The following is a 13,336-nucleotide window of genomic DNA, read 5'->3' as shown; positions in this document are numbered from 1 at the left end:
GCCAACGTCCACTGCGCCTACTGCACCGGCTCCTACCGCCAGACGGGGGACCCGGAGCTCAACATGCAGATCCACTTCTTGTGGTTCTCTTCTTCCCGTTCCACCGCGCCGCACAATGTCACAGGGTTTGGTTGACTTGTCCATACCGCGTAAACCCAAACCTAAGACTTTTAGAGGGAAAAAATGAACTACCAGTCAAAGATAATTAGAGGTGCCTTGGTGAAAGGGTCTGTCTAGGACACATCTAGATGTGATATAGTTATGTCACATCTAAACTGATGTCCACTTTGTTTGTGGTCTATTTTTCTGTTTTAGTTTTTTTATTTCTTTCTGCTGCATTATATATTTGTGGAAGCTTAGATGTGACATCCTTAAAAAACATAACATTTAGATGTGAATTAGACAAACTGTTGGTGAAACAGTCCTATCCGGGACATTGCTAGCATCCAGAAAAAAACAACGGTCCTAAATTCTGGATAACAAGCTAAAGCTGTGACAAATACTACCAAACAAACCCCAATCTTCACTAGAATTCAAAGACATCTATCCGTTAAGTACCGAATCTACTTATCTAATTTGAGTACACTAAAAAAAACCTTACATGGGTCCTAGACTGAATAATCTTAAGTCGTTTGTAAGAATGTTCTCTGAGGTTTACAATGTTTACGTTCTAACTTTCTTTCGCGTTTCCAGGAGCCAGCAGCACAGCACCCTGCTAAACACAGTTATACAGGGGTATTCCGCCTTCAATCGAAGAAAGAAATAGTACTACACAACATGCATGTGACCCTGCTGTATTAGTAACCTACTGACATGCATCAGCAGAAATCACAGATCCTTGCAGACAGCTTGTCCCCTTCACTCTGTTATGTCAAATTCTGGACCATAGGGAGACAAGCTATGTGGATATCATTGTATCCAATTGTGGGATACCCACTTAAGGTATGGTTATTATCTCCTACCCCTTATATATAAATCAAGCTATAATTTGCATGAGCATACTAAAGAACAGAGTATCCAAAAAATATCAAACAGTGCCTTACCTCAAAGTCATGGTATTTTCACCCCGCCTCAACAATTCTTTGACGGGAGATATTTTATAACAGCAACTGGGACTAGCATATTCTAATAGCAAAATTACATCTTAAACAAAGCTCCATGTGCTTAGAACAGTCCATCAAATATTGGTGCAGTTCCCAACTGCTAACCACGTTTTTGGCACCCGGCAACAAACAATTTGAGAAGGGTCGTTCAGCGACAAACTTGAATTTGAATCACTGAGCAGCGGGTTTTCATCTGAAAGGCAAAAGGAAAATTTATGCAGTTTACATTAGTATTCCATCTCTATATGAAGTCATAAAATGAATGTAATTAATTTAAGCTAGTGATACATGGTAATCAAGTCCAGGGAAGAAAATGCTCGACGGGTGTTGAAATAAATGCTAGTGAGAAGCTGGCGAGAGTACCAAGGAAAGAAGTGCATCATTTCGAAATTATTGAGTAAAGAGACATTTTCAGATATAATCAAGACAATAAAAAGACGAAATAAATTTAGTTCGCACAAGTTAAAGTTGAACAGCTGCATCCATACGCCAGATAATTACTACGCTAATATCTGGTTTATGTGATACAACTCACAATTGCAAGCAAATACTGACTATGAAGCTAACGACATCAATTTTATGTCATGGAGACTGCATATTGATGGAGTGATCATTGGTCAAACCGTCAAAGTCTTGTGGTAATCAATCAAAATACACCTTACATTTTGCAAAGAGGGACCAGTTAATGAAATCAAGCTGTTTAGCCAATGAATTCGAGCATACTTCTGCTTAATTGCTGTGGACCATTTGGTACACAGACCACATACAGCCAGACCGACAAATGCCAAGCCAAAATCTAACGAATACGAAAGGAAACATAAAATAAGTACTTGCTAATACAGAGGCCTGCATGAATTAAAATTTGGCGGGATGAAACAATAACACCTACACAGCAACAGCTGAGATCTGCATGGACAGTTTTCAACTGGAACAGGGGGTTGAAATGAAGCATACTTTTATAGATTTGATCATTCGATGTTACTGAAAGGAAGTATAGTCATCAGGTCATATGCTCGTACCATTATATTGTCAATATACAATCTAGATGCTTACAGCCCGAATTTTACGTGCTCAGATTCCGCAACTAAAGTTCATTTAGAAAATTTCAAAATCCCTGAGTTAAGACTCCTGAATCAACCTAACCAAGTTAAGAAAAAAGGGCAGCCCGTTGCTTGTAGCTCCCACTTGCGCAGGGTCCGGGGAATCAACCTAACCAAGTTAGGTATTCTCAAGAAAAAATAAGGAGAGAATCAGGAGAGATGATTCTTGTGCTGTTTGCCTGTTCGGAATACATTACTTGCAAGTTGCAACTTTTACGTGCTAAGCTTTTATAAGGTGAGATTGGTTCACAACAATTCCTCTGGACCAAAATTGACCAGTTAAGATATATAACTATACATTTTGGATGACAGCATTGATATGTTTAATTTAGTACAAAAAGATTAAGAGATGGCATAGACAAATGTTGCAAATTGTACAACTGGGTTACTTTACAAACAATTTCATTCAATGGCGGCAATCATCACCAAAGTAATGACCCATTAATCTGTCCTCGGATCTCCATTTGTAAAACCATGTGGGTTCTCAAATAACTAGTAGTAGTTTGACTCGAGTCAAGTGCCAAATGCTCAAGTGGTGCATTCAATATTACAGGAGTTTCGCTGCGAAGTCTTTATATTTCTGTGAACACTTTCTTATGCTACCAGTTATGAAGGAAAATAGGAAACTGTAAATCACTGCTTGGTGTGCCTGTAACTTCCTATTAGTTATGTATAATTTAATACCTCCGAGGGGAATAAAACCTGCCTCACACTCTATAATCTGACTAAATCTCCACAGTTATTATAAGTACTACTTAAATAGTACCAATTTCTCATTAAAAGCAATGTCAATCTACTATACTGTGTCCTTTTACTTACAAATTTTAAAATCCTGATCAGCTGTCCGCATAAATGAAGCACTCCAATTCCTTTTAAATTCTATACTAACACACATCAAATTAATGAATACAAGGTTCTTGTTAATATACACGACTATTCTGTAATTCATATATATTTTTACAGACATGAACATGCTAATTGACAACAATTTTGCAAATTCTATATGACTATGAGCTTACGGAAATCTATGTTACTGAAAAGTAACATATTATATCACATAGAGGACCTAAACACTTGAACACAGATAATGCAGCTCTAAGATGCAGTTCATTCTGGACAAGAACCAAGAGGAACAGATATTGAAATGAAGTGGAAAAAACATCTAAGTTGCAGAGCCTCATGATGTAGATTAATGTCGGAGTAATTGGCCACGGATACCCCGAAGACGGCAAGACAATAATTCAAGACATCGGGGCTAGCAAAGCCCCTCAGTCCGACTGCCCGGCTGCTCCTGCCGGCTCCCCGTCCGACTGCTCTGCCCGGCCGGATGCCGGCTGCCGACTGCGCCGACCAGCCGGCTGCTGACTATAGCCCGACCCAACACCGACAAGACCCCGACGAGACGGCCATACCGCGGACGAGACAGCTGTACCACGACGCCATCATGTACAGTGACACTTGTCCCTGGGCACTATTTATGAAGTGACCCAGGGGACAAGTGTGACACCCCACCATGCCTTGCCCATGCCACCACATAGCTTACTCTCTAAGCTAGCCATGCCTATATATATGGGCACACATCCATCCATCCAGGATGGACTCTCACGCACACACCCTCAAGCAAGCTAGCTAGCAAGAGAGCTAGCTAGCCATCCATCCGTCCACTCCCACGGGCAAGTATGCCCAAGCACACCCATACGGCCAGAGGCAACGGCCACCATGCCACATACATATGCAAAGCCAGATGCCTATGGCACTGAGCTTAGATACAGCTCCAGGAGCACTCTGTACCAGATATACATACCAGAGATATTCAGACATGCAGGAGTAGGGGTATTATCTCTCCGGAGAGCCCCGAACCTGGGTAAACTAGTGCGTGCTACTCGCATACCCGCTCCCGGGCCTATCAGCAGCAGTCTTACCCTCACACTAAGCCCTTGTGGCATCTGTCGACTCGCAAGCCCCCCGTGAGAATACCACGACAATTAAGGTCCTACAGAAGGACACTACTTTACCATAAGTTGAACTGCGACATCTTCCAGATGTAGAACAACTTGTATAATGCATATTGTAACATTGCAGGTTTATGTCATGTGAAATATTGCAGGTTTACCATAAGCCAAACAAGATACTCAGACATCCCTATTCTCAAATTGTATTTTCCAAATTGAATCTGTGTAATTGTTTCTAAGAACAGTGAGTAGGAAAACAATACCTGTGAGTGGTTATTCTATTGAGGCAATGCCTCCTCTACCTCCTTCCACCCTTCATCCCTATCCGGAAATTTCTCCTTCATCTTCTCAATGATCCCTTTTGCCTCGTCGATTCTCGAGCTCCCAGCAAGCCCATTCACAAGCATCTTCATGGTCGAGAAGCAGGGTACCCAGTTCCTAGGTATTATCTCATTGTATACACCAAGGGCGGTATCAAAATCGCCAGCCTTGCAAAGGTGAAAAATGACAGTAAAATAGAAGCCACTATCCCCAACAAGCCCCTTCTTTCCCATTTCCTTGTACAGCCGCTTCGCTTCCTCCAAATCCCCTTCCTTGCAGAATCCATAAATCAAATGGTTATAAGTAACCCAGTTTGGCTTCGTCCCTTTCTTGGCCATCTCACTCAGTAATGCCTTGGCATCACCATTCCGGCCAAGCTTGCACAGCCCCTGAACCCTTGAATTGAACACTTGCAGTGACTCACCACAACCGTGCTTCTTCATGAGCTTAATCACCTTCTCTACATCATCAAAGCGCTCCTCCTTGTAAAACCCAGCAATCGCGGCAGTAAATGTGGTGGCGGTGGGCTTCACGCCCTCCTTGCACATTTCATCGAACACCGAGTAGAAGGACCTTGTGGTGCCGGACTCAGAGAAGGATTTTATAATGGAGTTGAATGTCTCGGCGTTGGGCTTGACGCGGTGGGCGTCGGGGAAGGTCTGGAAGATGCGAGCGGCCTCGGCATGGTTGCCGGCGACGATGCAGGCGAAGAGGAGGGCGTTGAGGGAGCGGGTGGAGGGGGACGACTGGAAGGTGGAGATGGCGTCGGGGAGGAGGCCGGCCTGGCCAAAGAGCACGATGGCGTGGTGCGCGTGGTGGGGGATGAGAAGAGAGGACGTGAGGTCTCGGAGGGAGTCCGGGGCGGTGGAGAGCCTCGAGGTGGCGAGGGAGAGAGCAACACGGTCGAGGTGGGTCTTCGGGGAGAGTGCGGCGGCGCGGCAGATGGAGAGGATCTGGTCGTGGGGCGGCGGCGGGGAGGACTTGAGGAGGGAGATGGCGAGGCGGGTCTTCTGCCGCGAGGTGAGCGGGGTGGTCGGGGAGGAAGGGTTGAGGATGGAGGCTGGGGTCGGAGGCGTGGCGGTGGCCGTGGCGAGGCGGCGGCGCAGGAAGAGGCGGACGGCGGCGGCCATGGCGGCGGCTGGGTTTAGGGTTTAGAAGTGGGAATGATCGACACTGACTGAAAACGAGAAAGCTTTCTTTCAGTTCGCTTGTAAGTGGCCCCGATATGTCAGCCCCTGGTAGCAAATTACCCCTTTTCTCGCGATATAGGCGCCGGCCGACCGGCCAGGATCCAGAACGGGGCCCTTATAAGCCATTTGATCTGGGTTCGGGTAGCCGTTGGATTCCCTATCGATCCAACGCGTATAAAAAAAATCACCTCATGTCGGCTAGTTGCCACCGCGCCCTGCGCGCTTCTCCTCCAATGTGTGTCCCTCGCGAGGCACGGCTGCCGCGTTCGTTGGTTGATGTCCTCGGCAGCACCAGTGTTGTAGCGCCCTCTCGACTATCACCGTCGGTTGCAGCTCGCGGATGTTGTTCGTAGCTTGTGCATCGGACCGTTGCAGCACCCGACGTCCATTGATGTAGCCGCCATCACCTGTCGTTTCCAGCAAGTCTCCCCCCCTATGCATTTCTTGCAATGTCGTCCGACTCGCCCTGCGGCATCCCGATGACTCCCCTATGGTCCCGGTTCCAACTCGTCGTGTTCGTCGTTGCAACATCTCGGGGGTGCGGTTCCAGCTGGCCGTGATCACTGTTGTAGCTTGTCGTGGTCATGGTTCAAGCAAAAAAAAGCCATCGGCTCCACGCCCGTGGCAACCACCACGGGCGAGCCCACAGCATGACCCTTTGCCAGCTACAGCACCGGAGAATTCTAGGGCCTCAACATCGGCACCACCAATTCAAGGCCACTACAAGAGCCCTACAGATATTCACATCCAATCATTTTTTTTCCAAAGTGCATCAAGGTCTTTAATGTTTTGTTTAGGTAACGATGACATAAAATTGTAGGGATTGATACGTTCATTGAGTGAATACACATGTTTAATTCCCTTATGCAAGTGGTGATGATCGCTGACCTTCAAAACAAAAGACTCGATGTAACACCCTGTTACGCCTGGCGGGATCAAGACTGGCCCCACAGACCAACACTAGTCTTTCCTGCGTACTTTGTCCTCACTCGTGCGCATCCGGGACCAACTTTCCGGTCAGTCATCCATCCTAGAATTACCCCAAGCCAAGCACGCTTAACTATGGAGTTCTTTTCGAATGGGCTCTCGGAAAAGAAGGAATTCCTTGTTGATATGAGTAGTCTATCATTCCTATTAAGCCAGGCTCTCACATACACCCCCACTCAAAGGAACCGACGTCCTCGTCGACCCATCAGGAACGTTCCCTCTTGGCACATGTATCTGCGTCCAGTCCGGACATTGTGCCATGCCGTGTGTCACCCGAACACACGTGCCATGCGCCACCTGCCCGTACACCTGACCCGCAAATGTCCGTGTAACCGCAAGGGTCTGCTCTGATACCAATTATAACACCCTGTTACGCCTGGCAGGATCAAGATTGGCCCACAGACCAACACTAGGCTTTCATGCGCACCCGAGACCAACTTCCCGGTCGGTCATCCATCCTAGAATTACCCCAAGCCAAGCACGCTTAACTTTGGAGTTTTTTTTCGAATGGTTCCCGAAAAAGATGGAATTCCTTATTGATATGAGTAGTCTATCACTCCTATTAAGCCAAGCACTCACACTCGGGACAAGTGCTTTTAAGAAGAGTAAAGCATAGCTTTTCTTTTTTCCTTCTTGTGTTATGGGGATCCCACACTATTAAAGGGAATCAAAGGTAGCAGAGTATTTTCTCAAATCAACCATCAGTTGAATTCTCACATATCCGACGAATAATCCAAAGCCAGAAAGCCACAAGAAACCCTAAGTCAAAGGTAGTCAAGTGGTAAATTTCAATCGGCCCGACTTTGCACGCCAATTCTTGTTGGACAACATGGGGTAGTATCTTTGTCCTCACTCGGGGGTGATTCAATATCCGAACAAGCGTAGGACTGTTCGGGTGCAATCGGCCTCGGGGTATTCCTAGCATGACAAGTGCCAGACTATTCAGGTGCGCTCAGCCTCATGAAGTCGTAGTGCATAATTGTCCGCCCCTGATGTTTGTCTGTGTGGCTGCCTACTGGATCGATTGCCGCTTCTGGCAAAGCATTGCAGCTGGATTGTTCGAGCACTTCCAAGACGGACTGTCTATTTGTGTAATTCTGTCTAAAATGCTAATTCCTCTCCCACTATATGAGTCGCCTCCCCTTTGGGAAGTAGGTTGACCACTCCATTCCAAACATTCTAGATTTGATAAGAACACCTCCGACACTCTTCCACCCTAAAATGTTTGATTCCTTGAGTCTAAGGTATTTGAGAGAGGAGCACCCTATCGAGGTACGACGATCTTTGGGATCAGTAAGATCCCTTTGTAGTTCGGCTGTAGGAATCAAAGTATGCAAAGAGCAAATCCAGTGATGCAAACACACCGGTTTACCCAGGTTCGGACCGCCGTGAGGCGTAAAACCCTACTCTGCTTTGGTGGATTATATGTGAAAAAATGCCCAAGTTACAAGAGAGCGCAAGCTTGCCGGCAAAGTGCTCGGAAAGTGCAGCTACGTAATTGGGCAGTGTGTCATCCCTTGTAAAAGTTGCCACGGGCCTCCTTTTATAAATGAAGGGGCTACCATAGAGGCAAAAATGGTAATTACAAGGATAGATAATGGCTACAGTAAGCTACAATGCTAAATACCTAACTCTGATGGATTATGACAAAAGCATTTAATGCTCCGTTAGGTGTCACGCCGAGGAAGAATGCCAGCAAGGTCGTCCACCTCCACCTGCGTCGCTCGCAAAACTACCTTTTATCCTGTTGACATGCCTCTAGGGCGGGTGTCGTAAAGTTGTTCTTCTGCTATAGTGATACCACGTGCCCCGACAAGCTTCACCTAACAGCCTGCCCGCTCGACATCTGTCAGCAGACTCTTGTCTGGTGCCACGATGGAGCGGTGGAGGGAAGCCTGCCGGCTTAGAGGCTAGCCGTTGCGTAGCTTTACTGGTGCCTTGCTTGTCGGCAATTTGAACCTTGATCTTCAGTACTTCTCGATCACCTGCCTAGAGGTTCTCTTCATGGTTTTGATTATCAGGTCTTGAGTGTAAATAAAGGCCATCCTCCGGCAAGCCCTTGTCGTCGGGAAGGCTGCAACTGTCTGTGCATAAGTCAGGGTATAAACACACATGTTTATTACACCGACACACCCTAGCCAAGATTCAACCTCCATCTCTCTCGTGACCAACCGATTTCTTGATTTGAGCAAGTTTCGAGCTTTCCTCCTTGAATCTTGTTACTCTTGGAGATTGAAGAATCTTGAGCGGTAGGAGTCACCGATGAGGAATCAAGTTGTGATTTAGCCCGTCATTTGTAAATATTTGGAGGCCGCCTCGAGGTCTACCACGAGTGATTAAGAATATTCTTTGTGGTTATATATCAAGGAGAATAATGTGAGCCATTGTTGTGTAGGAAGCCTTTGTGTGGTTTCCCGCTTCTCCAACGGTGACTAGGTTTCCTCCAAGGAAGTGAATAGCTAGATACATCTTTGTCTTTTCGTGTCTTCGGTTATCTCTTAGTGCATTAGTTTGAACCATTAACCTTGCAAGCTTATGTAGGCTATCACACCATTATATTCTGCAAAGACTGGATTTGGTAAGAAAAATGTTAGAATGACTTATCCACCCCTCTAGGTCCATCTAGATCATTTTACACGCATCCACCATAGTGCCTTCGCACTACGGCCCCGTTGCATCATATGCCATTTCACTGTGAACCTCCCTTTCCCATCCTCCTTCCCTCCATCACCCTTCCCCGCTCCCCTACACCCGTCCAGAGGTCTTTCGTGACCTTTGTTGTCCATCCCGAGGTTTGTCTATCATGGGCTCCACTGCGAAGCGGCAAGAAGGTAGAGGCAAGGTCTTGTCGCAAGCACAAGCAGACTAGATAGAGAAATAAAGGGAGAAATAAAGAAAGGAAAACTATTAGTGATCCTACCTGTCATTGTGTTGTAAAAGAATATGGATATTACTGCAGATGAGGGTATATTTTGTGGATTGTCAAAGTAGAGGAGCCCTCAAATAGATTTTTGGAGGGTTGTTTCGCAGAATATTGTTCGTAGGGGTTGTGGGAGATGCTCCAATGTTTTTTTAAACATTAGGTTAAATACTTAACATGTATTTGCAACGTTACAAAATTAAAAATCCAAACTTGAAAAGTAGCAAGAGAAATTAGAAATAACAAATTCAATACTAGCTGTGGAAATTGACCGAATTCATGGCCAAATTTGACTAGCTACTGTATGTATCTAGAAAAAGGTTTATCTTGTATGTTTATAAAGTTGTGCTTGAGCTTGGATTTAAAAATCTTGCAACGTAGTATATATACATTGTGTCCATATATATCTTGTATGATTTTTTTCCAGAACTTCAAAAACTTGTAAATATAACTAATGGAAGTAGGCACCACGAGTTCCGGTGCGAATCATGTTATCTTGATGGTGATGGTAGCTAGCGGAGGCACGGTCAGATGCACACGGCAAATGTGATAGTGATGAGTCGTCTGTCATGAACTGCCGATGGTCTTTAGAGTTGTGCTAAATTCTCGCTCTTATTAAATACTTCCTCTGTTTCAAAATAAGTGTCGTGGTTATTTTGGAAGTGAGGGAGTATGTAAAATTTCAGTCGCTTTAAATAGGAAAAAAATGAACATTACGTACTAGTCCGTCCCAAAATAGTGTTTATCACATTTTTAAGTCAACATATGTAAACTTTGATGGAGATTTTAGAGAAAATTATCAATATCTAGATTGCAATATCAAATACTATTGTTAGATTCATAATGAAATATATGGTATGATATATAATGTGTATTGTAGGTCGGATAATTTTCTCCATAAACCTAGTCAAAGTTTGTGAACCTTGACTCTTGTGAGACCAATGCTCTCTACATTATTCGGCCGAAGACTAGAATTGGAAGTCTTTTCGTTATTCAATCACGGTTCATCGCATCCAATAATTATTTGCAACTTCGATCACCTTTTGTTTTTGAGTGTTCTACTAGAGTTACCAATTCCACAAATCCTTGGCGGGATAGATTTTAGATTACATGCGGACCAGAATGAAAATGGTAATGTTTGCATGTTGATCTAGAAGCTAATAATGAACGTGGCAGTCCTTGGAACAGCTCAGGAATAGACGGCTCAGCTCTTGGCTTTTGCTGCTGGAATTTGAGGCCTTGACTAACAAATCAGCATCATCAGTCAAGATGATTCGTTGCTGCTCTTACATCCTGCCTATGTGGTGTACGGTACACAAGAAATGTGAGGGGGCAGAGATATAGTTCTGCTGCATCTCCTCCCTTATGCATCTCTTATAATATTATATTCTATGGTTGTCTGGCTCATCTCTGCTTCATGTCAGCATCGGCTTCGATCTCAGAAACCCATGTCCTTTTTGGGAGGAGTGCTGCAGTCCCCGCCCTTCGCCTGAGCAGCTTCCCGGTCTCGTTGAGGATAGTATTTCTGTTCGGCGAGGAAGGTGAGCGCGTCCACGACGTCGCCGATCTTGGGCCTCTTGCTGGGATCCTCCTGCATGCACATGGAGGCGATGGCGAGCGCCTGGTACAGCCCCTTCACCGGGAAGTCCTTCCCCAGCAACGGATCCGCCAGCCTCACGAACATTTTCCTGTCCCTGATCAGGGGCGCCGCCTGCATATAGAGGTGGTCTCGGTCTTGTTAGTGATTGCATTGGATTAAACGTTCGATTGGAGAGTATATATGTGCTTACCCAGTGGATGAGAACCTGCTCCTCCGTGGGCTTGGTGGGGTCGATGGCCCGCCTGCCGGTGATGAGCTCGAGCAGCACGACGCCGAAGCTGTAGATGTCGGACATCTTGGTGAGCTTGCCGGTCATGGCGTACTCGGGGGCGCAGTAGCCGTAGGTGCCCATCACCCTGGTGCTGACGTGGCTCTCGTCGCCGAGGGGGCCGAGCTTGGCGAGCCCGAAGTCGGAGAGCTTGGAGTTGAAGTCCTTGTCCAGGAGGATGTTGGAGGCCTTGAGGTCCCGGTAGATGACCGGAGGGTTGGCCACCTCGTGCAGGTATTCGATGCCCTTGGCCGCGCCCACCGCGATCCTCATCCGCGTCTGCCAGGGGAGCGCCTTGGCGTTCTCCGGGAGATCTGCGCCATTGATCGACTCGATCGATCAGCCAAGCCGACGAGAAGGAAGGAAGGAATCGACCTCGAACGCATGCAACAGCTTACCTAGGAGATGATCCTCCAGCGAGCCGTTGGGCATGTACTCGTAGACGAGGATCCGCTGGTCGAGGTCGGTGCTGTAGCCGATCAGATTCACGAGGTTGGGGTGGCTCAGGAGGCTCAGCATCAGCACCTCCACCAGGAACTCGCGGTTCCCCTGGAACCCTTCCTTGTCCAGCCGCTTCACGGCGATATCCTACGTGACAAAGATAAGACTCATCCACGTTTTTCCTACATGAGAAGGGACAAATGATACAATCTGCTGCAGATTATTGATCGGATTGTTGCAGTAGTCACCTCCTTGGTGTCCTTGAAGTGCCCCTTGTACACCATCCCGAAGCCGCCCTCGCCCACAAGGTTGTTGGGGCTGAAGTTGTTGGTCGCCGCGGACAACTCACGGAAGGTGAGCACCCTGCTGGGGATGTTCTGGTTGGTGATCCGCAGGATCTCCTCGGCCGCGTACATGTGACTGGTAATGTCTGCAGCACGCACGTGCATGTTGCAGTACGTCAAATATCGGCATCAAACCAATCGGCAGCCTCATGTAAAATCCTAGTGTCATTTTGGTTACCTGACTTGGCCGAGATGTTGTTGACGAGGTCGGCGATGGCCTCGCACTCGGCGCGCCTGGTGAGCTCGGTGAGGCTGACGCAGGGGACGCAGCTGAACTTCTTGCTGGACTTCTTCTTCCTCCAGAAGCGCTTCTTCCTCGACCGCTTGTGCTTGCCGGGCGTCAATGGTTGTTCCTTGCCGCGCACACCACACGGAGATGAAGAGCCGCCGCCGAGGAGCATCTTGCTGTTACATTTCCTCACGGCGGACGACAACAACCCCATAGCAGATCGACGCGAGAGTGGCCGAGGACACCCTCGTACCGATCCGCGGGGTCCGGTTGGACGAATTCGTTGGGATATATACTTGAAGAGCCATGCACACGAGAATCTGTGGACGGGAATGCTAAAGCTTATTTTGTCCTCGGGGAGGCGAGGACCCAAATTTGGCAAAGTGTGCGCTCTTGGTTCTGGTTCCTGCCACGGCGTCAACTTTAGCACCAGGAATAGGGAGCGGACGCATGGTGACCTGCCGTTGAGGCCCAGTCTGGGACGACCAAGTTGACACCCTGGACATTCTAGGGACCCCTCAAAAAATAAGGAAATTCTAGGGCAAACAAATGTTTTCCATTCTTTTGGTAAATTTTCACTCCATCTTGCATCTCCATTTGCCTAATACCTAATCCTAGCAACTACATGGAAATTTGTATAACTTTTTTCGTGAGAAAACCTTCCCGTGTTCCAATTAAATTGGGCACAAAGTTGAATCTTTTATTGAACAATTGGCACTCTTTGTCTTGTGATCTTATCCACACTTGTTATATTCTTAGGAGACTATACTCTTGAATCCCCTCACAAGAATATCCGGCCTCCTATGCATACCAATCCCACTCTGAGGAGCAAATGTGTAATGACACCAAGGAGCTGGTTTGGACAACAAAAGCGTCGGCAC

The 13,336-nt window shown here is 46.8% G+C and overlaps 2 protein-coding genes across 2 annotated transcripts; both read right to left on the bottom strand.

Annotated features, from left to right (window-relative positions):
* Positions 1–1,011: 1,011 nt before the first annotated feature.
* Positions 1,012–5,685, bottom strand: LOC123079421 (pentatricopeptide repeat-containing protein At1g61870, mitochondrial). Its single transcript, XM_044502191.1, has 2 exons — positions 4,419–5,685; positions 1,012–1,296 (listed from the first exon to the last, which is right to left on the bottom strand). The coding sequence occupies exon 1, from the start codon at positions 5,604–5,606 to the stop codon at positions 4,434–4,436; it is 1,173 nt and encodes a 390-aa protein (XP_044358126.1). The 5' UTR covers positions 5,607–5,685; the 3' UTR covers positions 1,012–1,296; positions 4,419–4,433.
* Positions 5,686–10,696: 5,011 nt separating this feature from the next.
* Positions 10,697–12,744, bottom strand: LOC123079420 (probable serine/threonine-protein kinase PBL23). The gene is made up of 5 exons (XM_044502190.1): positions 12,405–12,744; positions 12,131–12,312; positions 11,840–12,029; positions 11,364–11,755; positions 10,697–11,284 (listed from the first exon to the last, which is right to left on the bottom strand). Exons 1-5 carry the CDS (start codon positions 12,667–12,669, stop codon positions 11,012–11,014), a joined length of 1,302 nt encoding a protein of 433 aa, XP_044358125.1. The 5' UTR covers positions 12,670–12,744; the 3' UTR covers positions 10,697–11,011.
* Between the last annotated feature and the right edge of the window lie 592 nt (positions 12,745–13,336).

Source organism: Triticum aestivum, chromosome 3D (genome assembly GCF_018294505.1).
Source record: "Triticum aestivum cultivar Chinese Spring chromosome 3D, IWGSC CS RefSeq v2.1, whole genome shotgun sequence".
NCBI classification, from domain to species: Eukaryota; Viridiplantae; Streptophyta; class Magnoliopsida; order Poales; family Poaceae; genus Triticum; species Triticum aestivum.
This window is presented reverse-complemented; position numbering and strand designations above follow the sequence as displayed.

Coding starts and splice junctions, on each gene's coding strand:
- LOC123079421 (XM_044502191.1), bottom strand. CDS start 5,606: ATGGCCGCCGCCGTCCGCCTCTTCCTGCGCCGCCGCCTCGCCACGGCC.
- LOC123079420 (XM_044502190.1), bottom strand. CDS start 12,669: ATGGGGTTGTTGTCGTCCGCCGTGAGGAAATGTAACAGCAAGATGCTC. Junction 12,313..12,404: donor CAACATCTCGGCCAAGTCAG/GTAACCAAAATG, acceptor TGCGTGCTGCAG/ACATTACCAGTCACATGTAC. Junction 11,285..11,363: donor AGCAGGTTCTCATCCACTGG/GTAAGCACATAT, acceptor CTCTATATGCAG/GCGGCGCCCCTGATCAGGGA.